Source organism: Podarcis filfolensis, assembly GCF_964270895.1.
Source record: "Podarcis filfolensis genome assembly, chromosome: 7".
Lineage (NCBI taxonomy): Eukaryota > Metazoa > Chordata > Lepidosauria > Squamata > Lacertidae > Podarcis > Podarcis filfolensis.
In genome coordinates, this window is record NC_139603.1 from 34,303,904 (window position 1) to 34,331,489 (window position 27,586).

Consider the following 27,586-nt stretch of genomic DNA (forward strand, 5'->3'; position numbering starts at 1 on the left):
CCACCACCGGTTTTCCAGCTTCTGCAAATCCACGCCCCTCGAAGCTCAAATGTCGCGCAGGCGCGGCACGGGCAAGACACTTGAAGCTATTGCGCTCGCCCGCCCGCTTAGCAGCCCGAACCGATTGCTGGGAAGGTGAAAGGGTAGGAGCCGTGGGCGGGGATTCGGCGAAGGCAGCGAACATTCGACGAATGGAACGCGGAGTAGCAAGTTTTAGAACGCTGGGAGCGAGCGAGGGAGGCGGGGCTTGTCAAGAGACGTTCCTCCAGTTCTCCAGGGCCGGCGCTGAGCTCCGAAGGGCCAATTTGCTGCTCAGGGATCCTGCATCTTTGCAATTGCGTCGTGTTGTCCGCAACTCCGAGATCTCTACTTGACTGCATTAGTGAGAAGCCTGGCTATAGCGCCTTGCTCAAGAGAAGGTCGGAACTTTGAATCATGAGTCACCTTAAGATCCAGTCTCTCCGCGCGGTGGTGAAAATGCTTCTGGAGTCTCCCGGATTTGATCGGGTGCTGAATAAGGTAAGAGCAGGAGGGGATTTGCTGAGGTTCCCTACCCTGTGTGTGTAATGTGTTACTGATTTTCCAGGGTCACCTTGAATAGGGCAGCAAAGTTGTGCAGGGAGTGAACACTCTGGGCCTATTGGCGCTTGAAAAAGCGTAGGTTTACAATTTTTGAATGTAAGAGTATTTATTTTATTTGTTGTTGTTACAAAAAAGCAATAAAAAGTATTTGGGAAAAAAGAAAAAACGTAGGTTTACAGTGTTCCTGAGCGAGGTCCTCAGTAATACTGCTTTAGATTGCAAAACTACCGGCTCTACCATTCACTTATATACTGGGGGGCGGGGCAGGGTGATGTGGTGGCTTCCCAAAGATGTTACTTCACTCAGTTCAGAGAAGCTCTGTGACTATTGGGTGTGTCCTAACTAGATTGTTTACATAGAAATTAAACTGGTTTAAAGGTCACCTGGTCCTAAACAGGGGCGTCTCAAGGGGGGTGCAGAGGGTGTGGTCCGCCCCGGGTGTCATGCCTAGGGGGGCTGACAAAATCCCCCTGGGCGGATCAGTGTGATGGCACTTGCACGCCCGGTGGGCAGGCATATTTCAGCGATTGATGCGATCGTCATCATGAAAATCCGCCCACTGATTGCGCAAATACACCCGACAATCAGCCTGGCACCCCCCGGCGGGTGGCACTTGCATCCCCGGCAGTTTAATGCAATTGACGGTTGGATTTTCACAGGGATGCCAGTGCCGCCCACTGATCACGGAAATCTGACCACTGATAGCGCAAATCTGCCCCGCGGCACTGACACGGTTTTATGTGATCATTGGTTGGATTCGCGCAACTCTGGGCAACCTTCCTAAAATTGCAATGTGGGGGGGGGGGTGACAAAAAAAAATTCACACCAGGTACCACCTGACCTTGCTACGCCTCTGGTCCTAAATGCCCCAGCCAGTTTCAGCCAATCAAACTGCTTATTGCGGAAATTAAAAATAAACGCTATTTGTAACATATGCTTACTGAAACCTGAAACTTTTTGAAAAAGGGAAGAAATAATTGGAAGAGGTTTGAAAGCACATTTAATGCATATGACCTTCCCACAGAATCCTGGGCAAAGTAGTTTAAGGGAGCTGGGAAGCGTAGTGGTAAACTGCAGTTCCCATGATTCTTGGGGGCAGGTCATGTGCTTTAGGTTTCTGGTGTGTAGGAAGATTGAGCAAGTTCAGTGGGTCCAGAATGTTGGCTGACCTTTGGATTGGGTGAAAAACAGCAGAAAAACATTGAGGAGGGAAATAGAATGGAGTATGCTTGAAAAGGGCACCACTGAATGGTTGGTACCCTGAGGGAAAAAACGGCACACTTCAACCTTATTTTGTTGCTGGTTTCACTTGTTTTCTCCTACTGTTCGCTGTTTTGGAGACCAAAAGGCAACATATGTGCATTTTAGATTTTAAAAAGCAAGCATTTAATTTCAGTTTAGTATCCTGTAGAAAACCTACTGAAGCTTAATGGAATGGGACTTTTCTTCTCTCACCCACTCTGCTCCCAGATGACAGTTCTTTCTGCCAGTCCTGGAAAAGTTGTCTGTGAAATGAAAGTGGAAGAGGAGCACACAAACCGAGGCGGGACTCTTCATGGAGGATTGACAGCAACTCTGGTAGATGTTGTGTCAACCGCTGCTTTGCTGCACACCGAAAGAGCAGCACCTGGGGTCAGTGTGGATATGAATATTACGTACGTATGACAAAATCCGAGATTTATTTCAGTGCCCGCTTTCGTTTAATTGGGCCTTGAGTCTGCAACTTACGTGGCTTATATTACCGTATTTTTCGCTCCATAGGGCGCACCTAGTTTTTAGGAGGAGAAATAAAGAAGAAAAAAATCCCCCCCCCCCAGCCCCAAAGAGCAAAGAAGCCAAGACAGCGAGCGGGATCCATCCCGCTGGCTGTCTTAGCTTCCTCTTTAGCCGTGCGCAACCTCTCCTGCTGGGAGAGGCTGCGCACGGCTTTGGCAGAAGCCAAGACAGCGAGCGGGATGGATCCTGCTCGCTGTCTTGGCTTCGTTTTTAGCCGCGGGGCTAGGGCGGGGGAAGCCTGAGCTTCCCCCGACCCCAGCCCCCAGAACAGGTCCGGGAGCAGCGGCAAGGTTGCGTGCAGCCTTGCTGCCGCTCCCGGAGCTTGTGGGGCTGGGGGCGCGCTCCGAAGGCTTGCGGATTGCTGCCTGAAGCCCGAGGAGCGCAGTGGGAGTTGGCGCTGCACTCCCCGGGCTGCAGGCTGCTATCCGCAAGCCTTCAGAGCGCGGCGGGAACTCCTGCTGTGCTCCGAAGGCTTGCGGATAGCTGCCTGAAGCTTGGTGAGCGAGAGGGGTCGGTGCGCACCGACCCCTCTCGCTCTCCAGGCTTCAGCGAAAGCCTGCATTCGCTCCATAGGACGCACACACATTTCCCCTTCATTTTTGGAGGGGAAAAAGTGCGTCCTATAGAGCAAAAAATATGGTAGTTAAAAGTAGAGGTGTGGGTTATCAGATAAGTTTTGAACCTCACAGGGTGGTTGTGAGGATAAAATGAGGGAAGCAAACCCTATATGCTGTCTTGAGCTCCTTGAAGGAGAGATGAACCATAAATGTAAGGATTCTTTCTCTCTCTCCCCCCCCTTTCCAAATTCAAGCTACATGTCAGCAGCTAAGATGGGAGACGAAATCCAGATCACTGCGGAGATTCTGAAGCAAGGAAGAACACTGGCCTTTGCCAATGTGGACTTAAGAAACAAGGCGACAGGGAAATTGATAGCCCAAGGGAGGCATACCAAATACCTGGGATAGTCACAGAAAGAAGCTTTGGGCCTAGAAGAAAAAGAATGGGGTAGCATTACTTTATGGAAGTAAGTCAAACAAAGCAATACAGTAAAGATGAGAATGGATTAACTGAACAAAACACTTTCTTAGGTACAGCCACTAGGGGTGAAATATCACTACCTGAATCCTCCTTAATGTTCATGTAAACTAAGGTGATGGTTCAAGTTCATGTTTATTATTCCATGTGTATTTTGTTGTAAGCCATCTCTTGGGGATTGGAAGGGATGCTGTGTGTGCATGCGCCAGGATACAAATGTAAATAGCAACAGTTTGTCGTTGACAGGAAAAAAAATGTGTTGCTCTGATTAATTCTGGTTTGATTTCTGAAGCCCTGAAGAGAAAGATAAAAAGAAAAGATGGATAAAACTGTCTGAACTCAAGTATTCCAGCATCTGAAACCTGGGAACCATTTGTGGAAGAGGTTCTGATGCTGGTGCTTTTGGGTTGGGATGGGTTCAGAGTCCCCAGGGGTAGGCCTCTGCCTCCAGGATGTTTTCATTGAAAGAAGGAGTGGTGATGGGGTGGATTCTGCTTTCAATGGCTGAGGAAGCCTCCAGAACAGCATGAGAGGTGGTGCCAAGGGCTGCAGGAGGAAAGGAGGAATTGGTGAAAATTGCCTCTTGTGTGCACATGGTTACTCCAGCAAGAAGTCTCTGTGAAATCTCAGTCCCTTCTGCAAACTGAAGGAGTCCTTCTCTTTGCAGATGGGTGGCTATATGTCCAGCTGAGAATGTTTGCAGATGACTTCTGTGTTGCTCTTTTCAGCCAAAGCCTTTGGACTGACCGGTGCATACTTTGAATTCAGTGGTGAATGATTGCCAAACTAAGCATAAATTACTACTTTCTCCTCTGTTAATTTGTAGATATTATTGAACAATGTATAAAGTGAATTGATCTTTAAAGGGTACTTTTCCTCCCAAAATAATGAATTTAAAGCATGAACCCTGTGCTAAAAGGAAGTTCAGTATGGTGACAACTCAACAGTTTTCAATAAACTTGGTTTTGTAAACTTGCTTGTGTGTATTCCGCCCCCCAGTTGATTTAGAATACAGGATCCTGTGGTCTAAACCACTGAGCCTCTTGGGCTTGCTGATCAGAAGGTCGGTGGTTCGAATCCCCGCAATGGGGTGAGCTCCCGTTGCTCTGTCCCAGCTCCTGCCAACCTAGCAGTTTGAAAGCACGCCAGTGCTAGTAGATAAATAGGTACTGCTGCAGATAAACGGTGTTTCCTTGCGCTCTGGCACTTGTCACGGTCCTCCATGTGCCAGTAGCAGTTTAGTCATGCTGGCCACATGACCCAGAAAACCAACTGTGGACAAGCGCTGCTCCCTCAACCTGAAAGCAAATACCAGCTCCCTTGGCCTGAAAGCGAGATGAGCGCTGCAACCTCATAGTTGCCTTTGACTGGACTTAACTGTCATGGGGTCCTTTACCTTTACCTTACCTTTACAGTCCTATACTCACCTAGGATTTGGCCCCATTGAACTTAGTGGAACTTACCTTTGAGCAGATATATGTAGGATTGCACTATTGGCCTACAAAGGGGCTCTCACAACTGAAAAAGTTGTGGGTGTTTTCTAGTTCTGAAAACTTACTTTGGAGGCATATCACAGAATGCCTTTATATTCTTATTTTGATGTATGTCAAAGCTATAATTTATGGGCCCTTATGTCTATTAGGATTGCTCTGGAGACCATCTGAGGTGGAAGTGGAAGTATGCAGATATTGATCAAGCATGGTACCTTCATTATGGAACTAGTCAAAGGGAGGCCAGTCTGATGGTATCATTACAGATGTTTATAATGAGAGCCAATGTTCACCTTGTCCAATGAGGTTTAGCTAATTTGGATTTTGTGTTCTTTTATTAATATTTAATCTTTTTTATGGAGTAGTTCTTCCTCTTGTGTTTTTGGGACAATTATGTAAATGGAGAGTGTTTACTGCTAATTACAATCAGGATAGAGCATAGGAGAAAAATTTGGTTTGAGGGCATAATGCACCCACTTATGTGCTGTCCAAAAATTATATTGGATCTACTATGTGACATTTCTCTGCAAAGTTCAAATTTATTCACAACAGGCCAGCTTGGAAAAAGCACTAAACAATGATTTAGTTTTCTTGCATGAGTCTCTGTGAGCCAAGCCCCAGGCTTCTGTTTGTCCCCTCCCTCCATCCTTCTATGGGTCTGGAATAAGAAATAACCCGTGGTTCCATTTTGCTTGTATTTAAGTATGAACTATGAATTCTTAACGACAAACTCTGGTTTAAACAAGCTAGCTTTATTACTGGAGGTTTGGCATTGCCTTGTTTTGCAGTGGTTTTTTTTAAAAAAAAACTCCTGGTTCACACTGATTGACAAGCCGGGAAGTTCTCCGACTATAGTTGCTGAATTAGCACAGCAGAACCAGAACAATCATGTTATCACCAAATACCGCTATTGTAAATGATCATTCACTGCACATTTATTGGCCTGCTAACATTAAATTGTGATTTAGTGCTACATGCACAAATTTGTGTGAATTTATGTGCCCCCCAACAAGTAATGATTCAGGTTAACTTCCTCCATCTTGACGATGCCCATATTATACCTGCCAACTGTGTATACAGTAGTACATGCATCTCCTTGAAGTGGGCTAGAATCCAAAAAAAAGCTTATGTAATAACTAATCTGGTAGTCTTTAAGGTGCTACAAGACACTGTTGCTTTAGGTGTTAAAACTGGGCCAGGAGCAGATTGTTAGCTTGGTGGGAAATTGTAATTTGAAATCCCCAAGGGTCGCCTTTCCTGGTGGCGCAAAGATTCATAAGGCAGTCCGTCTGGTTCTCGATCATTAGGCAACTTTACTATCATCCCTCACCACTGCTCCTGCTGGTTAGGGATGATGGGGTTTGTAGTCCAACAATATTTGGGGGCCCAAGGTTGGGAAAGGCCTCATGCCCTCAAGGAGCTGTATTCCCAGGCTGCCTTCATTGCTGTGGGTTTGGTAGATTTGCACCACAAACTTGCAACCAAGTGGCTGCAGTCTATTACAACCATCAGAATTGTGTGCCTATAGAGTACTGATTCCTTGCCGGTCCTATTTGCTTCCTAACAAACCTAGACAGCATCTTAAAAAGCAGAGACATCACCTTGCCAACAAAGGTCCGTATAGTGAAAGCTATGGTTTTCCCAGTAGTGATGTATGGAAGTGAGAGCTGGACCATAAAGAAGGCTGATCGCCGAAGAATTGATGCTTTTGAATTATGGTGCTGGAGGAGTCTCTTGAGAGTCCCATGGACTGCAAGAAGATCAAACCTATCCATTCTGAAGGAAATCAGCCCTGAGTGCTCACTGGAAGGACAGATCGTGAAGCTGAGGCTCCAATACTTTGGCCACCTCATGAGAAGACTCCCTGGAAAAGACCCTGATGTTGGGAAAGATGGAGGGCACAAGGAGGGGACGACAGAGGACGAGATGGTTGGACAGTGTTCTCAAAGCTACCAGCATGAGTTTGACTAAACTGTGGGAGTCAGTGGAAGACAGGAGTGCCTGGCGTGCTCTGGTCCATGGGGTCGCGAAGAGTCGGACACGACTAAACGACTAAAGAACAACAACAGAGTACCGATTCCTTGCCAGTCCTATTTGCTTCCTAACACCAGCAACGACATTAAAACTTAAGAGAACTGATGCAAAACTGGGAGGTTGGGGTGAAGATGACAGCGGCAGAGTTTGAATTATTCTAGCAGCACGCCTGCTAGTCTTGCTTTAGAACAATCTGGCCCAGATTCTGTAAAGTGCTTCTAATGTCCTGTGATAGGAGTGGCAGGGGGTGAGATAGCTCCTTCTCACTGGAGAGTTCTCATTCCTCTTAAAAAGCTTTCTAGAATCTGGACTGCCTGAGTGAAATTGTACTTCAATTCCTTGCAGCTTTGAGCTTGGCACTTATCTCATCCTTCCCCGCTTTCAAAGATCCCCGATCTGAGCAAGGGAATAAAAGTGGGGAGGGGCAGGGAGAGCAAAACTGTAGGGAAGCCAATCAAATAGTTAGCAATGGGGAATGGTTGTGGGTGTAATGAATGGGTGATGGTAGTACAGATAGAAAATGCCTGCTACTTTCAGAAGTGTGGTTACGTGGCTGACATTTGTATTAATAGACAGGAGCAGCTCTCATTGCCGGCTCACAAAATTTAGCTGTTTTGATCACTGTGGTTTGTTGATGGCAGAACCTATATTGCTGCATATTGATCTTGGTGTTGCAATTCCTCTTGCAGGATTCATTAGGGAGATATATACCAAGTCAGACCATCTAGCTAAACGTTGTTAACACTGACTAGCTGTGACTTTTCAGCTTTCCAAACTGGAGTCCTACCTAGTCCTACCTGGAGATTTTGTGGACTGATCCTGGGATCCTTTGGATGCCAAACTGTTTAGAAGGGCATTGGGGAACTTTTGGCCCTCCATATTGCTGAACTATGTCTCCCATCAGTCCCAGCCAACATGATCAATAGTCAAGGCTTATGAGAGTTGTAGCTCAACATTTGGAGAGGCAAAGGTTCCCCACCCATAACGTTAATTTCTGAGGGTGCAGTGTAAGAACTCAAGCTTGTGCTGTGGGTAAGGAAATATACTCTAATTCTCAGAACATTTTCCCCTTTAAAATGGGTTGGGAATGGAAAAAAAACCCTTTGGTGCTTCATAACATCAGCCTGGCTCCCAATAGCTACTTTAGGTGCACATCTCTGGCCTGGTGAAATGTGACATTCTCCACCCCATCCAAACTGTAATCCTTCATGCATTATTATAACCTTATTATGAATACTTCTCCCTTTAACTGGGTTTCAAAAGTGATTTGCCATGTTTTATATAGAAGCTTAATGTATTGGTTATAGAAACCTTATGAAAATCTACATTTATACAACGCCTGTGTTATAAGCCAGGCTTTCTGTGAGCATAGTGGTAGACCTTGCTCAATATTCCACTTGTGCTACTGCTAAGAGGAAACAAACCAGGAAGATTTGCTTCCTGTTCTGTCCAAACCAGAGTGCAGAGCTTGCTTGTCCCTAACAAGCAACTACCCCTAGCCAACCTTATGCCATGGTTTGTTTTTTCCTTCCTGATAATCACTTGTTAAAGAGCAGGTAATCCTTGGTTCTTAGGGACACGGGTGGCGCTGTGGGTAAAACCTCAGCGCCTAGTACTTGCCGATCGCATGGTCGGCGGTTCGAATCCCTGCGGCGGGGTGCGCTCCCGTCGTTCGGTCCCAGTGCCTGCCAACCTAGCAGTTCGAAAGCACCCCAAAGTGCAAGTAGATAAATAGGTACCGCTTTATAGCGGGAAGGTAAACGGTGTTCCGTGTGCTGCGCTGGCTGTCCAGATGCAGCTTCGTCACGCTGGCCACGTGACCCGGAAGTGTCTTCGGACAGCGCTGGCTCCCGGCCTCTAGAGTGAGATGAGCGCACAACCCTAGAGTCTGTCAAGACTGGCCCGTACGGGCAGGGGTACCTTTACCTTTACCTTTAATCCTTGGTTCTAATGTAACAGAAAGGCACAGCTTCCTGGTGTATCCCACTCATGGGAGGAATATGAATATGTACTGCCACTCATCCATAATAAACCAGGAAATTTAATTTATTGTTACATGTGAACACTGCCAATAGATTTTGAATTGGTATCTCCAGCTTATTTTGCATATGATACGTTTTGATGTATCTAACTGTTGTCATATGCAAAGACTGTCTACCTAAAGCAAGCTATGACATGTCATAAGCTAGTGTCTACAAGTTTTTAAAATAAATGAACGTAGAAGTCTTTGGTCACCTAATTTGTTTATTTTTAATTTTTTTCCAATTCCAAACAAAAGCTAAATACAGATTTTTTTAAACAGATAAGCACTAGTTTTACCCAAAGGGAGTAGGCTTATACAGATTTACTTCAGTCAAATTACTCAACCCTTTAAGCAAAGCTTCCTTTGCCAAAGCTATACAGTAGTCTTCCTTATGTTCATTGCACAATCTTAAACAAAATATGTTCTGTCAAAACCAACTTTGACACTCCAAACAATATTTTACAATTAAATCCACAACTGCTTTATTCCTCCCCTCCCCCCAAAAAAGAACCTCAGAGGGTTTTCCATAAGAAATGTTTTGGAAACCAGTATTTCCTACAGTTCACAAGTCAACTGTCAGGAAAAAAATAATAATCCTCTGCCAACGTGGTTTCTGCAGCTGCTATCTTAAATTTAGCTGCTTTAGGCTACTTCAGACTCCAGGTCTGTAAAAATGTATTCAACTCAACAGAACACTCTACATTTAGTTACACAGCAAACTGGGGAAAGAGATCCAAAAGTGAGAATGCCAGGAAACTCAAACAAGGCCAAGCAAAATAAAAGAGGCAATTAATGCCTACACCAAATGAGATGCTCTTTTTTCCTTAAAAGATTTCTTTCCCACATTTAGCCATCTACTGTAACAAGCCATAGACCTATTCATGAACCTGATACAATCGTGTTAACAGCAAAGCTTATGGCTTTCACACCATTACATTCATTCCTCACCCTATGAATACTGATATTAGGGGACATGACCAGCACAAATGGGAACACCACCATATATGATCACTTTGTGCTCTCAGATACATTTCTTTCAGTGTATAACAGTCCCTTCGTTTCACATTTTGGTAGGATGCTCATACAATGCAGAAATATGCAGAGCATTCTCTTTCACAAGGTCCATGCAGAAAACATCTAAAAAAAAATTTAAAAGTTCTGAGATACAAATGATAAAAGAAAATAATCCAGGATGATCAAGTTCCACGATGGATAGTGTTCTGAACATGTGTCCATTTTCTTCTATTCCGAAAGAATAAATGGTGAGAAAAGTGAAAACTGCACTCCTGCATTCTGTGATCTTCCCCATTTTGCTGGCCAGTACCCTATTCTGGCATGTAAGGACGGAGGTGATCCTCTATGGTACCAACCGCCCAGTGGGTGAGCTGCTCTTGTGGCAGATATAGGCAGATGCTGCATAACTTGAAGATTGTAGCTTTGTTTTTTGGAGTCTGGAAAGAGATACATAAATTATTTCAGGACAGAGTATATTTTATAAACAGCACTGTGTGGAAAAACAAACTTCACATATTGCCTCAACTCATCCTTGCAGAAGCAACAGAAAATGAAACTAATGGTGGTGCAACATAAAAACATAACAAAGAATTTATGGTGCTTGCTGAATATATAAATTGATCACCAGATTTCTAAAATCTGCCTTCTCCAACAGGAGACCTGTACCATCTTTTCTCGCTTAAGTACATATACAAATCCTTATTGTGTTTCAAAAGCGGACGAGCAGAAACAATCTCAATTAATGACAAATGATACTGATGCACACTTGCAAATCCCCACCACCTCAGTTCCTAAATCTAATAGAAATACACCCAATCAGATGGCTTCACTGCACTCAAGGCAGAGCAACTCAATACTTATAAAGTATATCCCACAAACTTACTGTTTGGAACATATTGCACATTATGCCATAGAAAAGGAATGCTGATCATTCAGCATTCTGTCATGACAACTGCTTGTATCTGTACCTCTTGACTGTAGTGAAGCCAAGCAGACAGCTATTAAATAATAGAAAAGAGGCAAACAAGAGCATAAGGAAAAACAGGTATGCACTGGGAGATGGCTACCTGCAAGTGCTGTCGGTCAATGAAGAGAAACACTGACTGGTTAGGGTTGTTGATAACAATTCCAGTCTTGTCCTTTCGGCTCAGTACATGCAGAAACTGTTTTTCATAGTCACCATGATGAAATTCAAACCTGGCCTGTGGGGTGGGGTGGGGAATATGTAACAAAAAAGTTTAAATAAAATATGTTCAAGGAACACCAATCTAAAGTCAAGGTTCATGTATGCAATGCATCCAAGTGCAGAATAGAAAAATCTCAGGAACAACTTGAAATTATGGCTAATGGAGATATAGTTTATATTAGACTGATTATTACGTCAGTATCGCCCCCTTTTCTAATGGCAGTACATTTGAAGAACCCCATATTTAACTTTATGTAAACAAAAATGACGACTATCGCAGATGCAGTACTCCATACTTATTGGTAAAAGCTTCTGGCAAGTTTAGCAATCAAGAAACAAAATAAACTAAGCAACTTCAAAACATCTGCTTAGGTACATTCAGTGACAACATTCTGCCTTTGTAATCATACAAACACCTTAATGATTACAAAAATATACCACAATTCACTATAACCACCATAAAGAAAAAGTGGTATTCATTAAAAGTGCTAATGGCTTATTTGGGTTTTAGTAGCACTCTGCCTGGGACCTGTATCATACCTGAACAGGCCTAAAGGGCTCATCATCCGATCCCTTCCACCTAGAAAACAGAAGACAGACTATCTTCTCAATATCATTCCGAGGCCAAAGTATGAAGTCCATCTCTTGCGTACAGCCAATCACATCCTGTTAAGGACATGAATAAAATTAATAGTGTCCCAACAATCTAGTGGGAGAACACACACACATATATATACGTTTGAGAAGCAAATATAATTGTAATTCAAATGGTTTGTATACCTTTCATACATCGGTAACAATAGGATTTTATTCTTAAGCACTACAACACACCCTGCCTATCTGCTAACTTTACATTAACATTTATAATGTGGAAATCGGAACCCAGTCCTAGTAATTTAATTCTTATGGGAACAAACTTTATGGATTTGAAAAACTGCCCAAACTAAAATGATGCCCTCAGGATAGTTTTTTAGATGCCCATCGGCAAATACACACACTTTTATCACATTTACATTTTTATGTTGTCTTGCTGTCTTCATCAAGAATATTTAAATTCAAAAACACAGCTTATAATAATTGTATTTTTAGCTTAAGAGTTTATTCCCTATTTTGTTTCAGTTCAACAGGTATGAATTGAATCCGGAGTTCCCTTCCCACTCATGGGACACTTCTGCCAGAAATGGGAGGAAGCTTTCTACAATTCTCACTTCCCTGTGCAATTCTTGTTCCCACCCTGGAAAAAAAGTTTGAGGGATAGGAAACCCTATAGAACAGTGGGGGAAGGGGCTTTGCAAAAGTTGCTTCCCCTTCCACCAGGATAAGCCTCTGCTGGATTGTGAACAGAAGCAGCCCCTCCTTTCTCAGAATAGAACTTAAGCCACTATGTTGAATTTCTGCAAGAGATATAAAGCAATCATTCATCTCAGATGTCTCTGCCAATATTCCATTTCCACAATTCTATTTTTTTCTCCATGCCTCTTTCTCACATCTACTTTTACCAAGAGACAAACTTGTTAAAATATTGAGGGCCAGGATAATGAAAACTCTTAAATAATTTATATTCCACTTAATAACAAAGTTTCTAAGTGATGTATACAATACAAGAGGGATAAAGCAAAACAGCAACAAAACTATTATTATTTAGCAGTAGTATTAATATTACCCACCTGTCCTAGGGTGGGTTACAATTAAAAATACAACATTAAAATAACTTAAATGATGGTCAAGAGAATAGGGTGGATGGTGTCAAAGACCCAAGTAAATCAGTATGTCTTCTAGACAAAGCATACTAAATATTCAAATAGAGTGGACCCTCCGGGTACAAATTAGATTCGTTCCGGGGGTCCGTACTTAACCTGAAAAGTCCTTAACTGGAGATGCCGCTTCTGTGCACACACGCGGTGTGCGAAGCACTTCTGCACATGGCAAAACCCAGAAGTATACACTTCCAGGTTTGCTGCGTTCGCAACCTGAAAGTTACGTATCCCGAGTGGTACATAACTTAAGGGTCCACTGTACAGATTTACCACCTGATAGGCAGCATCCAAAAAACCCTTATGCAGCGACACACTGAACTTCACACCACATAGCCACACTTCAACCCCCTCTATGCTGCAAAAGTTCCATCAGCAGTTTGGTGTGTAGTCTGTTCAAAGGGGGGGGATCCCACTAAGACATGTAAGTCATTGGGTACATCTAAAGTAGTCCTTTTAATCCTGATTATATCTAGATCTTTGATATAGAAACACTACTAGCAGCATTAATAGCCTTTTAAAATGTTGTTCTCTGAAACAAAATGACAGCACATTAAATGTTTTACCCTGCGCATAGACTGATAGCGGGGTGCATGCAGCTGAACCACATCCTTTTGTAGAAGCTCTATGGAACTTTCCAAGGAATAGCTGGAATCCCGCACGCCTTTCAGGATATTTTCTTCATAATTATTGGTCATGACTGGTATCACTTCAGACACTTCGAAGAGTGCCGACTTTTTCCTCTAATGAGGGAAAACAAAGAACACGTTGCATTTCATTCATTTCTAAGCAGTCTGTCATTACAATGCTTTCAAAACTTAAGAAAAATAAACTTACTGCAAACCTAAGAACTGGGTAACACCCTAAACTTATTGCAACCCTAAATTTAGAGATAAATGGATGCTGAAGCACATGCTTAAGCAAAAATGCATTTCACATTGTAATCCAAAATGCTGAGTCTCTAAAATTCAGTTCTATGTATTCCCCAGATTTGTGTGCAACCATAGCCCATAATGCAGTATTAACTCTCACATGGCATTTTGAAAACTGTGCAAGGTTTTGTTAAGATACCCAGCGCATAAGGAATGAACATGATTCAAAATTAAGCATCAAAGCTACAGCCTAGGCATGATGAAAACAGTTTAACAGATTTTTACAATGCTCTCCACATTCATTCTCAAGATTGCAATTTTGAGTGTGCTAACAGAGGTATGGAGTCACTCAATACAAAAGTAGAACAATCAAAAAGGAAATTACCTTGTCTTTGAATACAAAGGCAATATACATTTTGAAATCAAACTGGTCAGCTAGAGATTCTTTTTTCTTTTTAAGCTGAGCACGAAGTCTGTTCAGAGCTTGTTTCTTCCGGGAGTTTGGGTCCCCCATTTTGTAATACAGATGGTACTAAAGCCTTTTGAAACCTTCACTAAACTATGGGCCCTTTTTCATAAGACTCGAGTACAACAGAAACAAGTCATTTTATTCCTGCTAATACCACTGAATCAATAGAACACAGGCGTAACCCAAAAATGCACCTTAGGCAAATGTTTTACAAGACTGTCTTATTAGAGGGGTCATAAAACAAAGTAACTATTAGTCCAACCATCATTGGACAAAAAGTTTGCGCAGTATTGTCAAAAGCCCAAAGAAATTTGAAGAAAATACACTGATATACACAGTTTAAACCACAGGAATAAGTGGGCAAGAATGGGAAAAAAATCTTATCACAATTTGTGTGTAGAATAAAAAGCAATAACGGGCATGGACCCAATCCATTTGGGCGGGTTTCTTGCCCCACGCTGCCACCCCCCAAAAAAAACAAAAAACTGAAATTAAAGACAGTGTTCTATCCCGCCCAGATTCATGACTGCTGATTATTTTCAAGATCACTGCTATTGCTATGCTGCCTGGCTTTTTCTTTTTTCAAGAATTATTCGACTTGGTAGAAAGCAAAGGAGGGAGTGCAGAACAGGAGTGGATGTCCTGGGAGGTAAGACGTTTCCCTACCAACAACAAAATAATCAACCACAGACAACAGTGTGCTGGTTTGCAGAGGAGCAAGGAGTTTGGAAAACAGCAGAGTCATTTCTAACTTCATCCTGCTCATCATCAGGCACATGGTTGCCCTGAGGCTGCGGCTGTGGGAGAGAAGAGGGATCATGGTGGCCATTGATAAAAAGGTGGAGGGAAGATTTGGGAGATTATCTGGCCTTTTGAATCCCAAGTCGATCTCTCGATCTAGCACTCCCCTAGGAGGGAGAGGCCTACAACCCACCCCACTAGCCTTCCTTCCCTCAGTCTAAGCCCCGGGCAGGACAAAAAAAATCTCCTCCCCTCTGCCGCTTTAATTGGGGCTGGGCATGGCTGATGCGATTGGCCTCCTTGCGGGGGTTGTTCTCTTCCTTGCTCAAGAGGAAGAGGCGGGCCTGTGCTCAGCGCAGCGGGGGCCACTCAAGTCTACGGCCCGGAATTCGCTCTTGCATTCATGGTCAACAACCAACAACTCGGGTTCTTGGGAGGGGGGGAAGAAAAAAAGGGGGCGGGGGAAAAAGGGAGAGGAAGGGAAGTATCACGCCAAAAAAAATTTCAATTGGAAAAAAATGAGTTTGCAAAGAGGCTTTTGTCGCAGCGAACTTGAATAAATTTGGAAAGGGAAAAAACGCGTTTTCCCGGAAACAAATAAAAAAAATTTAAAGGAAAAAAGGATTATTAACCCGTCCTTCCCCCTTTTTTATTAGCTGTTTAGTTGTTGTGCTTTTTAAAAACAAAAAAAGCACACACAAGCACACCCTCTTCGTAAAAAATAATAGTAATTAAGCGGTTTCCCTCCCCCTCTCCTTGGAAGCCCCCGCGGCGGGAGGCTCAGGCGGCAAGAGACACCCAACCGGACCGGAGACTGTGGCGTGGCCTGGCTCGCTACCCGCAGCCGGCGGGCGCGGGTGGAGCAGTGGAGGCGGCGGCGGCGGCGCTGCTAGCAGCACGGGCAGGAGCCATGTCAAGAGAAGGCCACCAAGAAGCCGCCCAGCTCCGCCATCCCCGCTGCGCTGTTCACGGTGACCGGGCCGCCCGCTCTGCCGCTGCTCAGTCCCAGCAGCCTGGTCCCCATAGCCTAAGCTCGGCGCCCCGGAGCCGCCGGGGGGTGGCAAATGGTGGCGGCGGAGGCGGCGGGAAGGAGGAAGGAAGGACGAGAGGAGGAGGAGGAGGAAGAGGCGGCGGCGGAGCGAGGCCGGGCCGGGGAAAGTCCCTGCGCTACAGGCTCCTACGGCGGGAAAGAGGCAAGAGAGCGAGAGAAGCCCCCGCTCCTGTCCCCTCTGAGGCGAAGGATGGCGCAGGCGAGTCTCTCGGTCCGGGCGGCGCGGAAGGCGGCGAAGCGGCAGCAGCCCGAGCGGAGAAGCCCTCAAAATGGCAACCGCCGCGTCTCCTCCTCGCCTGACTCACACACACGGGAAGGCTCCGCCCCGCGACCCGCTGCGCAGGCGCCCAGCGGTGGACTGTACCATCTCCGTCTCGGGAGAGGGGTGGGGAGGGGAAAAGCGAACGGGGCAAGTGGGGTAGGGTGGGCAGCTGGTACTCAATGCAGCCTGCGTGTTGAGTGTTGAGCCCGCTGTCTCCAGTGGGGGCGAAGTGTGTCTATGCCCCGGTCCTTTGCAGAGTTCCGACGTGTCCCAGCCACTTGACATAAGTTAAAGTCGCAGTGGGCACGATGGGACTCGTCCCCGAGTAAACAAACGTGCACAGGACTGCGTGGTGTAAAAATCAAAGGGCTTGGGTCCGCCTGGCTCGGCAGAGGGTCGGGCTGATAGCCGCGTGGGGGCTGTTAGCCTGTGTCGGTGTCACCCGCAAGCAGGTATTCGAAAATGGAAGTCCGATTCATTTTACTGGATTTACTTCCGAGTAACAAAGAGCGCACATGGTGCATTAACTAGTAATGGGCTCTTAGGAGCAAACACGCAAGATCAAGATTAAAAGGCGTTTGGGGTAACTTTTACGTTCATCCGATTGCGGACTACTTGTTTATTTTAATACGGAGTTGGAGGTATTCGTGTACCCTCCCTCACAGTTTTTCTTTTGGAGGCTTTGAAATCATCTGTCTGTTGCAGCATGTCTATGCCGCACAGCTTGCTCACCAGCAGTGTGTTTCTTCCAGTCGTATGCCTCTTAAATTGTGATGATGAAATGCAGAGCAAGATCCCGCTCTTCAGCCGAACCCCAAGCCCTGTCAGACTCCGGTCCTACACCCATTAGCATGGTGGCTGGGCTTCCGAATTAACAAAAAGCCCCATCGGAGATTACAAAACGGGCGCCTGCCCTAACTGAATTGGCTGGGTTTTACTCTTATGTAAGTGGATTTGGGACTGCATCTTAAACGATGCTATGCAACTGAAAAGGTTTCCGACGGTTCGTTGCCCCCTACCTGTATTGTAGCTCTAATGCTACCCCTTGTTTTTCGCCTCCCCTTTTCCTGACAACAATAACAAAGAGTCCTGCGTGCACTTTAAAGCCTGAACAATTTATTTCTGCCGTTATGATTGGACCGCAGCCCATTCCCTTGTTCTTCTTCTAGAAGCTGCACGGCGACACACCGCTGCACCTGTTGGATGCCTGCAGCGCAGCTGTTTAGATACACGAAGGGTGTCTGATCAGTGGACTTAGACGGCAGCGCGCTTTCTCCCTCGACGGTCATCATGCAAGCGGCGGCATGTTAAGTTGAGCCACTTCTTCAGCAAATGAAAAGCAGCTGCTAATAGCTGCTAGAGACCACCAAAAGCTAGAGTACTTGCCCCCCCACCTGCGCCCCATCCCCTCCCTCTCCCCCTCCCCATCCAAGAGAACTGCTGCGTTTTCCATGACGCACAACGCGCATCTAGTCTCCAGGGGCTGCTCCGCCGTCACCAGCTCCGCGGCTCTTTTCCGTTCTCGCTCTCCGCGGTCTCGGTCTGTCCCCACATAAAGAACCCACCATTGCAGAACCTGTTTTAAAGCGCCCTCGCGCTCCGCTGTTGATTCGAGTGACCTTTTTAAAAACTTAATGCGAGTACTAGTTTCTGCCCAGAGACAGGCTCCAAGTTCCTTCGCCCCGCCTTCTCCCTCTATTGAAGTGGACGGCTCCCCCCTCCCGTCTCAGACGTCACCGCGCCACCTCCCGGGGGCAGTGGCGTAGCGTGGGTTGTCAGCACCCGGGGCAAGGCAAGTAATTTGCGCCCCCTAACCCGTGGATTTGCGCCCCCTAACCCGTGGATTTGCGCCCCCTAACCCATGGATTTGCCCTAACCCCAGATGTTGCACCCGGTGCGGCCCGCCCCCCCTGCACCCCCCACGCTACGCCACTGCCCGGGGGCGAAGCACGCGGGTAAAGCGTGTCATGTGTGTATAATGATCACAACAACAGAGGACACGGGGCTTGCGCTTGGTTGTATAACAGCGCTAGGGGGCTTCCAGACGGGGGCTGCAGTGTCGTCAACGGGGTGTTTTTAACTCATCCGATTTTCCACGGAAAGGGTAAATCCCGATTGGAGGCACAGGGACTGGGACCTGGCGTTTTAATGCTGACGACAGTGTGTGGACGCAGCAAAATAAGAACTTGCATGCGTGGCGGCACCGATCCCGCATCGAAAGCCCACGCAGAGGCACCTTCCGGGACATGGGCGTAGGCGGGGGGGGGGGGGCAACTCCCATCCCCAAATCAAAATAAATGATAATAATTAACTAACTGACCAGTCGCCTGACATATAGCTCAGTTCTGCCCCCCGCCGCCGCAATAAATCCTGGCTACGCCTGTGATCCAGGAAACCTGTTTACTGAGCACTTTTCCACTACTAACACGTTTGCACGAAGTTTGATGGGAGGTTGCATATGAAATTCACTTTTGTTTTTACTATTCTCTCATAATTTTGCACGCATTTCCCCATCACCTTCTGATTTTCCTCCCAAAGTGGGTTTGTTGCACAATTTTAATTTGCCAATATGCAACTGAAACCAGTAGCAACAGTTTTGAAGTGGCTTTAGGCAGTGTAGCATAGGAAACTGCTTTCTACTGAGTTGGGCCATTGGGCCATATTGTTCAGTATTGCCTGCACTGAGTGGGAGCTGCTTTCCAGGGTTTCAGGCAGGAGTCTCTCCCAGCCTTACCTGAAGATGCCAGGGATTGAATTTCGGTCCTTCTGCCCAACACATCCCCTTTAAATCCCAAATAATTATGTGATTCGGGAATCCCCCAACTCGGCCCTCCAGATGTTTTGGGACTACAACTCCCATCATCCCTAGCTAACAGGGCCAATGGTCAGGGATGATGGGAATTGTAGTTCCAAAACATCTGGGGGGCCAAATTTGGGGATGCCTGCTTTAGCATTTTCATCCTTGACATCCATGAAGGCTTATGCCATAAAATCTATTAACAATCTATACTATTCTAAATGTTCTTTAAACAGTGTGGATAATAAAACTAAACAAAGCCCATCTATAATAGACAATACGTTGAAACAAAACTCCAACATAATTATCATTGCAACATAAATGAAATCAGAAAAACATTTCAAACAAATATAGGGAACTAATATTATCTAATGCATACTCAGCCCAGGAGGGGATAAAAGCAGCTAGAAAATGTAAAATGACAGGAATACAACATACATACCCTTAGTGTCTCTGGACATACTGCCACAACCCACCAATCAGGGACTATGCTGGTGACAATGCCCACATGACACAAAGACACAGAGGGAGCCAATGAATTCATGATAAGGAGCTCTTCCAGAGTATTTGGGCAGTTGCACCAGAATATCCCTCATGACAGAGGAATGTGGCATTCTGCCAGCATAGTGGGGCTTTAACCAATTCATGTACAGTGGTACCTCGGGTTAAGATCTTAATTCGTTCTGGAGGTCCGTTCTTAACCCGAAACTGTTCTTAACCTGAGGTACCACTTTAGCTAATGGGGTCTCCCACTGCTGCCGCGCCACTGCTGTGCAATTTCTGTTCTCATCCTGAAGCAAAGTTCTTAACCCGAGGTACTATTTCTGGGTTAGAGGAGTGTGTAACCTGAAGCGTCTGTAACCCGAGGTACCACTGTAGCGCCTTAGCTGATGGTTCTGCAGTCTGGGGTTGTGCCTTTAATGTTCATGTTATACTGTATTGCCATCTAGTGGAAATTTAAAGGTTGCCAGTAGCTTGTGTGTCTGTTACATACTGTACAACTTATTCAAGTTTGGGGACAAACTAAACATTTCCCCTTTACATTGCCTCTTGATTTGAGAGCCATGAACCAGAGTGCATAAAGAGAGATGGAATGTTTGTATTTCTGTTTTAAGCCTATAAACTGCCACATCCCAGAAGTTCAGGCTAGACATCGACTAATAAAAACAAACAACTGAAATATATTTGAAATCAAATTCCTCATAATGGACCGTGTATTTTCTAGTAAGTCAAAAATTGTTGGTGTCTTTTCTTATCATTTCTTCACCCTGTTCTTGGAGTAAATCTCCTGGTGGTAATCCATGGACAGACTGACATGTTATGCCATATATGCTTTTTAAAGTGTGACTTTTGTTCTGATCATGCTCTGGATCTCAACTTGGACCCTCCACCAGTTTCCTGCTGAAATCCCTTTATTGCAAACAGCACCTTTGGAAGCAAATAGCTATGGAAGGGGCAATTTTCAGGAGGTCCACCCAATTTCAAGCAGTTCCACCAGCCCTCTACATGTCACCCAACATTGTTCAAAAGTATCCCCAGGCCCTCTAGATTGAGCAACTGTTGCACAGGGCAGGGTAGGGGAGACAAGAAATATTCTTTCCTTGAACTTCCTTCTGCTCCAAACCATTATACAACTGCAGTCACAGAAGCACATTTATTTGTAAGCGTTCCTTATTTGTTTTAATGGGGCATCTCTTCCAAGTAAACTGATTAAGGTGCTCACATGAGCGTTTAAAACTAATTGATTTAGGCCACAAATATCGGAAACCTCCATACCTAAAAACCTTATTGCATTGTAAGGTCTGCAGAGGGGCTGTATGATGGTAGTTCTGTCACCCTCAGAAATGTGGAGAAGAGCAGCATAAGATGTTGGAAGTGCAACAGCAGAGATCATTCAGTGTGTAACTGAAGGGTTAATTCTATTCTTGGTGTTCGTCAACTACCCAAGAGGGTAGGTGGCATTATCTTGACAGAAGTAAAGATGCTCAGTAAAGTATCACTTGCTTTGATAGGCTGCCTAGCCGTGAGGGAGTTTTCTTCTGGATATCTAGACGAATGTCTCCCTGCTCTCAAGAAGGCCTGTCAAAAAGAAAGCTTAAATTGTATACCATTTTGCTCAGTGTGTTCAATAAACATTTACCAGGATTTTCTTCTTGGTCTCTGCATGTTTCAAGTGCCTCTGCTAACACAGGAGAGGGCTTTCTCTGTGGCAGCCTCTAAACTGGAATTTCCCACAGAGGTGTGTCTAGTATCTTCATTGTACAACTTTTGTTGCATGCTGAAGACACACCAATTCATCCTGGCCTTTGACAATTAAGGTATATTTTGTGGGACTTGCCTCTTTTGCTGAATGTGTACTGTTTTGTTCCATTTGGAACAGCTTTACTACTGTAGTTCTTTTTAATCATTACAATGGTTTTGTTTTTATAACTGTATTTTATTATATACTTGTAACCTGTCCTGGGACATGGTGAAGGCTGGGTAAGAAACCTTACAAAAGGTTGGAGTACTAAGATGCTGAGGGCTAAATGCACACCATGCTCTGCTTGTAATGGCATGCTGTCCTGTGGCAAGTGGGCACTTTGCCCTGCAACCTAAAGCTGACAACTTTCCATATTATCACACTCAGCTACAGGTTTTGGAGGGTTGGGGCAAGGTGCCCCCCTCAGCACTCAGTAGACCTGGTTCCCCTGATTTGGTTTCAGAGGGGCTACATGCCTGCCCACCCATGGTGGTAGCAATGGCAGTGCTGAACAGAACTCCGGGCTGCATTTTTCTTTACAGGTACATCAGGGTTGGCATTATGTTGACAGTTGCCACCAAGTTCAGACATGCAACCTGGAGAGCCACTCAGTGAGGCTGCTGTGTCCCTCCAATTTTTGCTGCAGGCAGACTGCCTGGCAGCAGCACTGATCTGGGCCATGTGCCCAGGTTCACCAGCAGCACTGGCTTATTAATGCTATATCTGCCCCTGACATACCCACATTGGGGGCAGAACCACCACAATTAGGAAGACAGCCACAGTGCTAGGGTGTTCAGGTGTGCTGCCATACCACTCCTAGTCTTCGCTGGCTGCTCCTGCAGCAACAGCAGTTACACTTGAGCCTCAGCAGTTGGCTGTGTGCTGGTGCCAAGCTTACATATCACAAAAAAAAAAACACTTTGCCAGAATATAGTTCATGGCAGTCATGGTACTACTTGAACCAGGGTTTTTTTCAGCCGGAACTTGCTGGAACTCAGTACTAGCACCTCTCAGGTGAGCACCATTGCCATTCTAAAAGAATGATGGAGATGCTCATTGTGAGTTCTGGCACCTCTTTTTCTAGAAAAATAGCACTGACTTGTCTCCTAGGATCAAGCAATACTCTGCCCACTGGATAACATCAATTTTCAAACGATAAAGCCTGGTTGGAAATAGTTTATTTCAACAGAACTTCCTATATTCAATTCTGAAACTTCGTCCTAGATATTGGCTATAATCCCAGGATGGGGGAACACTGTATGGTTATGGAAGTGTCACTACTATCTATGACTCTAATCAAGTGATTCTGTTCTTATGTTCTTGTAAAAAAAGAGAGAAGAGGGCATTTTGTTTTCCATAACTCTGCATTTTTTTATTTTTTTTAATGTTGCCTTCTCATGCAAAACAAATTGGCTGAGCTCAGTGGGAAACCTCACTGTTTGTTCAAGAGCCTATTGAAGTGCAAACGGTCATGACATCAGAAGTATTAATTTGTTTTGAAACAGATAAACTGAACCCATTCTGATACGCAGCAGTAGAGAAAAGAAATATTGAGATTGGCAAAATGTTTAAATGAATGCAGATGTCACAACATGTTTTTATATGTGCCAGACCTTTGCGCTCAGCAGGTTGAAATAAAGTGATGTAACCTGAAACCTTTCTTTTGGATATCTAGGATTAATTATATATGGCAGTTCCCACAAATGAGCCTCTCGTCTAAAATGATTGAAGGGAAATTCTTTCAGTTCTGTAATGAGGGATTCTTTACAAATCCCTCCAAGCTGAGGAAATTAAGAACACTGATTGAATCATAATGGTGCACAATAGGAAACCTTTTCATCAGGTAAAGAAGGAGTGGTTCCATTATTAGGAACACCTGGCCAGCACACATCCACAGCCAGAGGCAAAGTAAAGGGAAAATAAACAAAAATTCAGGCTTCTTACATTAAAGTTATCATATTGCTTATTTCTAATCTACAAATTTAAACTAAATGATTGTGGAACTCACACAAGCAGTATATCTGAGGTTTCCAAGTATTTGTGAAAAGATCTCAGCTGACCTATTTATTGTTTGTCCTGTCCTGATTTGTTTGCAGGGAGGTTTCAGTCACATCGAAACAAGTGTAACCCCACACTTTCCAGTGCATTTCCCAGACACTTTCCTTACTGCAGGAAGTCCGCTCTTTTTAACCCAAATTATCTACAATTTTTGTTTAACCCGCAAGAAAGAAGAGCTTTTTCACTGGCTAGGTTCAATTCTAATCCTTCTAACCTTTTTTGGGGTAGGTTTGCGGGTATGGCAAAAGGAGATAGGATCTGCCCATGTGATGCCCACCTGGTGGAAACTCTAGCTCACATGGCCCTTAAATGTAAAATGTATGATGATCTCCACCAACAATTTTTAGACCATCTATGTATCCCAATATGGAAACCAGAGAGAGAGGTCATATGCTTCCTATTACAGGGGAGAGATCAGGAGCTCATGAAGACAATAGCAAAGTTCCTCTATTTGATTTTTTGCTGCCGAAATACGCTACAGGACCCTGCCCTTCCTGGAGACCCATAGAGGTGAAATAGAGTGCTTGCCACCTTTTCTTCCCTTTGGCAAATGACTTGTCTATCTGGCCATCAGGTCTTTCTCCAGGCTATGCCCTCTCTCCCTCTAAACTATTCTGCAATATGTAGTATGTAACTGACTTCCCATGGTAAGTGTGAGGTTGTCAGGGTGGTGGTGATGATTGTGCACTGATTTTGTGTTATGCCAGGCACCCCACAGCAGCCATGTGATGTTATGCCAAGATCCCTTATAACAGCCATTTTGTGAATGACGCCCACATGACTTTCTCAAATTCAAAATGGGCCCACTGGTCCAAAAAGGTTGGGCTTTTAGTTTGGTTTTCAACCTTTCGTTTTTATTTTTTTACTCATCTTCCCTGATGAAATGCCTGTTCCCATAGAAAACAATTCAGGGATCCGGGATTTGTGTAGCTGTGATGGGGAAGCAGCGTGTCAACAAGAAACGAAACCCAGCATAGATATAGATATGCTCTTCCTCACTCGGTTCATACAAAAACGTGATTTTCTTCTGAGTTTGTAAACATTTAAAACAAAAGCTCTATTATTCTGATGCAGGTACTGAACCCATTTACTTGGGAGTAAGCCCTGCTGAAATGACTGAGGACTAACTGCAATCCAATGCCACTTACTTCTGAGCAATTATGCACAGGATTGCAGTCAGCTCAATGTGGCTTTCAGGTAAGCATGAAAACTCCCTTTACTCAGGAGTAAGCCCCACTGAACTCAGTTTAGGTTTGTGGCTATAAGCGACGCTCTCCTTTGCTCCGCCTTAGACCGCCTCCAACTGCCCCCCTTTTTTAAAAAAAACCCAACCCCAAAGCTCCTCCCAACAGCTTGTTATGCTGCTAAGGCGCGCGGGTGGTGGGGCGGCTCAAAGGAAACGCCGGAAGCAACCATTGGCTGCGGCTTTCCCCCAACCCCCCGAACGTGATTGGCTAGAAAGTGTTCGCCGGAGGACAGGGTACTGGCGGAGAGCCCGCCTGACGCAACGACGCTCGCCCGCCCACCCGACGCCGCGATATATTTTTACGGCTGCGCGCGCGCAAGAGAGAAAGGCTTTTCCTTGTTCAAGCGAGCGCGCGGGATTAACGTGCGAGGACAAAAAAGGCGGGCAGCGGTGGCCGCCGGGAGTCTTGGTCGCGCGGGCAGCTGAGCGAGCATCGAGGCGGGTGAGTCCAGGGGCGAGAGAGTCGTTATCCTGAGGGGCCACACACACGCACCCCTCCACCAACGCTGGGAACTGTAGTTCGTGAAGGGTGGTGGGAGTTGTAGCTGGGGGGGGTGAACTACAGTTCCCAGGTTGTGGTGGCGATGGAGTGAAGGTGCTTTAAGTATGTGGTGATGTCAGCCATTTCTAAAGCAGGGAAGGCTCCCCCCCCCGTTCTTCATAGAGGGGCTAGTGCTCCTGGTGCTGTGGCTTGTGCTTGGTTATTATGGTTTGAGAACCTCGCCTGCATCTGTGACCCGACTCGACGCGTGAAGGAGCTTCCCCACACACTTGTTTGAAACGAGAAGGGACCCCAAGCTCAGCAATGCAACTTTGGGGGCAGTTTGGAAAGTCTGCGCCTTTCCACGTGGAAGACCTTTTCCTTGCTTTTGGTGAAGGGAGCACAGCCTGAGGCCCTCAGTATTCATTGACATACACAGAGGGAACATGCACATTTCCTTTTTGGAGCTACCCTTCAGAACAGGCTGAGCTCCTGCTGAAAGGAATCTGGTGTGGCTGCGAGAGGCACGTGAGGACTGCTTGACTGTTTTCAAAAAAGATATACAGCTGCATATGATATTGCAGGCATGCCATGTCTGAGGGGAAAGGTACAGATGCTAAACTGTATGTGGGCTGCGTTAACTCTTTCCTGAGTTATTTCCTATTATAAGAGTAGTGGTCTTGGTACCAAATGCAGCACTTCCCTAGCCTGCACTTTTAAAACGCATATTCCAGCTGTTCAAGTGCTCTGGATATTTTCATGAACTGACAGCCACATAAATTACTACTGATAAATGCTCAGATAGCAAAACAAAATTAATATGTACAGTACCTCAGTTTAAGAACAGCCCAGTTTACGAATGATTCAGTTTACAAATTCCACAAAACCGGAAATAGTGTCTTGGTTTGAGAACTTTACCTCAGTCTAAGAACAGAAGCCAAATGGTGAAAGGGCACCTGTGGCGGGAGGCCTCATTAGGGAAAGCGCGACTCGGTTAAGAACGGATTCGGTTTATTAACGGACTTCAGGAACGGATTAAGTTTGTAAACCGAGGTACCACTACATTAGCTTCAGAAGGAAGGAATATGTGCTGTTTGGGTGTGATTAGAAATTGTCTTCATTCTTCCATATAATGCAAAGTGTACCTTTTACAGCTTTCAAGGCTCTTCAGGGATTGAACTGCAATATTAAAAGTTGAATTAGGTTGTGGCCAGGTCAGAATTGTCTATTGCTTTGTCTGTGTTTTAGAGGATAAAATAACATTTAAGGTGTACATTTGAGAGCATTTATTGAAGATAAACTACTACTTGCTATGTTTTAACCATCCTTTACTGTTAGTTTGCCTTCTTATTCTTGCAGGTGCAGTGACATTGTGCATATGAAACCAGTAGTGGTAAATAAAGTGGAAGAGGATAGCATAGGAATAAAACTCTGTAATCACAATTACAATTTGTCTTTAGTGCTTTGGAACATTGAAATGCTAAACGAAATGGAGACACGTAAAATCACTGTAGTTAGAACATAAGATCTTTGAATAATGAACCAGCTTTGCTACTTCTGGAATGTTTAGAGGTCCTTTCCATAGGACAGTTCTAGCACTTTGCCCATGTTGAACACATTACTTCCATATACAAGTTTGCTATTTTGACATTGTAAAAAAGATGGTCCCAGTTGGTGAAAATACAGGCTCAGGGTTATGTTGTAACACAAAAGGGTCTTAATACTCATTGTCTTCTGACTCATAAATGTGGTTGGCTAAACTGTGAGATTTATGTATGTGGATTTTTAAAAATATAAGCAATAAAACCTTTGCCATGTAAAGCTGAGGCATCACAGGGCTATCATAAGGACACATTTATTAGCTCAGATTAATCATTCTAGCACTATAACAATCAGCTGGAATGGAAAGATGGTGTCCCTGCTTTCTTTTTCTCCCATGCCTCAGTTTAGTCATATGGAGTAGCCGCTTGTGATATTGAAATTGCTGGTCCTGGTATTATGACCGGAAGTTATAAGGTGTTAAAGTGAACTTCAAAGTTAGGAAAAAATATCTCTTCTGATATTCTCTTGGTAGATGAAAACTGCTGTTAGTGAACCATAACTCTGAGGGCTATGCAGATGACTGTAAGCTCAGTTTGCATTATGGCTTTTAAACCCAGAGTTAAACGGAGGTTTGAAACTGCTTTCAGGAATTGGGAGAGAACCATCCAGACCTAATGTATGAACTCTTTGATTTGTGGCTGCTCTGGACATCCCTGCTTACTTTAATGTGCTTACTTTAATTATGCCCATATAGGAATACTTGAAAGCAGACAATGAATTCTAGGATGAAACAGAAACTGGATGTTGAGAAGCCCCTTGCTACAAAGGTAATATTGATACTTGCCAAGGTGTAATGACAAGTGGTGATTGTGTGTACAGCTCTATTTTCATGGAGTTCATAGATAGTAAGCTTGTACTTCTTTTTATAAAT

At 44.8% G+C, this 27,586-nt stretch overlaps 4 protein-coding genes across 11 annotated transcripts in view; 3 read left to right on the top strand and 1 right to left on the bottom strand.

Annotated features, from left to right (window-relative positions):
- NRSN1 (neurensin 1) overlaps positions 1-18,144 on the top strand; it is a 201,028-nt gene extending 182,884 nt beyond the window's left edge. Inside the window, exon 4 of the transcript XR_014550642.1 lies at positions 18,048-18,144. The gene's annotated coding sequence lies outside the window, so the exon portion shown is untranslated. The remainder of the gene's footprint in view (positions 1-18,047) is intronic.
- ACOT13 (acyl-CoA thioesterase 13) lies at positions 379-4,369 on the top strand. The gene is made up of 3 exons (XM_083624127.1): positions 379-519; positions 2,053-2,237; positions 3,170-4,369. The coding sequence occupies exons 1-3, from the start codon at positions 436-438 to the stop codon at positions 3,321-3,323; spliced, it is 423 nt and encodes a 140-aa protein (XP_083480253.1). The 5' UTR covers positions 379-435; the 3' UTR covers positions 3,324-4,369.
- Positions 2,122-27,586, top strand: part of GMNN (geminin DNA replication inhibitor) — a 32,519-nt gene continuing 7,054 nt past the window's right edge. For 2 of the 8 annotated variants that reach the window (XM_083624096.1, XM_083624099.1), the window contains exons 1-2: positions 2,122-2,132; positions 27,413-27,482. In XM_083624096.1, the coding sequence (XP_083480222.1) occupies positions 27,429-27,482 (54 nt within the window). In that variant the 5' untranslated portion in view covers positions 2,122-2,132; positions 27,413-27,428. Of the gene's footprint in view, positions 2,133-24,923; positions 25,075-25,105; positions 25,505-27,409; positions 27,483-27,586 lie in introns of those variants that run through there. The other 6 variants (XM_083624094.1, XM_083624100.1, XM_083624097.1 and 3 more) reach the window with 4 other exon arrangements.
- On the bottom strand, positions 9,144-16,384 carry LOC310767148 (uncharacterized protein C6orf62 homolog). Its single transcript, XM_083624089.1, has 5 exons — positions 14,152-16,384; positions 13,461-13,637; positions 11,681-11,806; positions 11,022-11,156; positions 9,144-10,391 (listed from the first exon to the last, which is right to left on the bottom strand). The coding sequence occupies exons 1-5, from the start codon at positions 14,278-14,280 to the stop codon at positions 10,266-10,268; spliced, it is 693 nt and encodes a 230-aa protein (XP_083480215.1). The 5' UTR covers positions 14,281-16,384; the 3' UTR covers positions 9,144-10,265.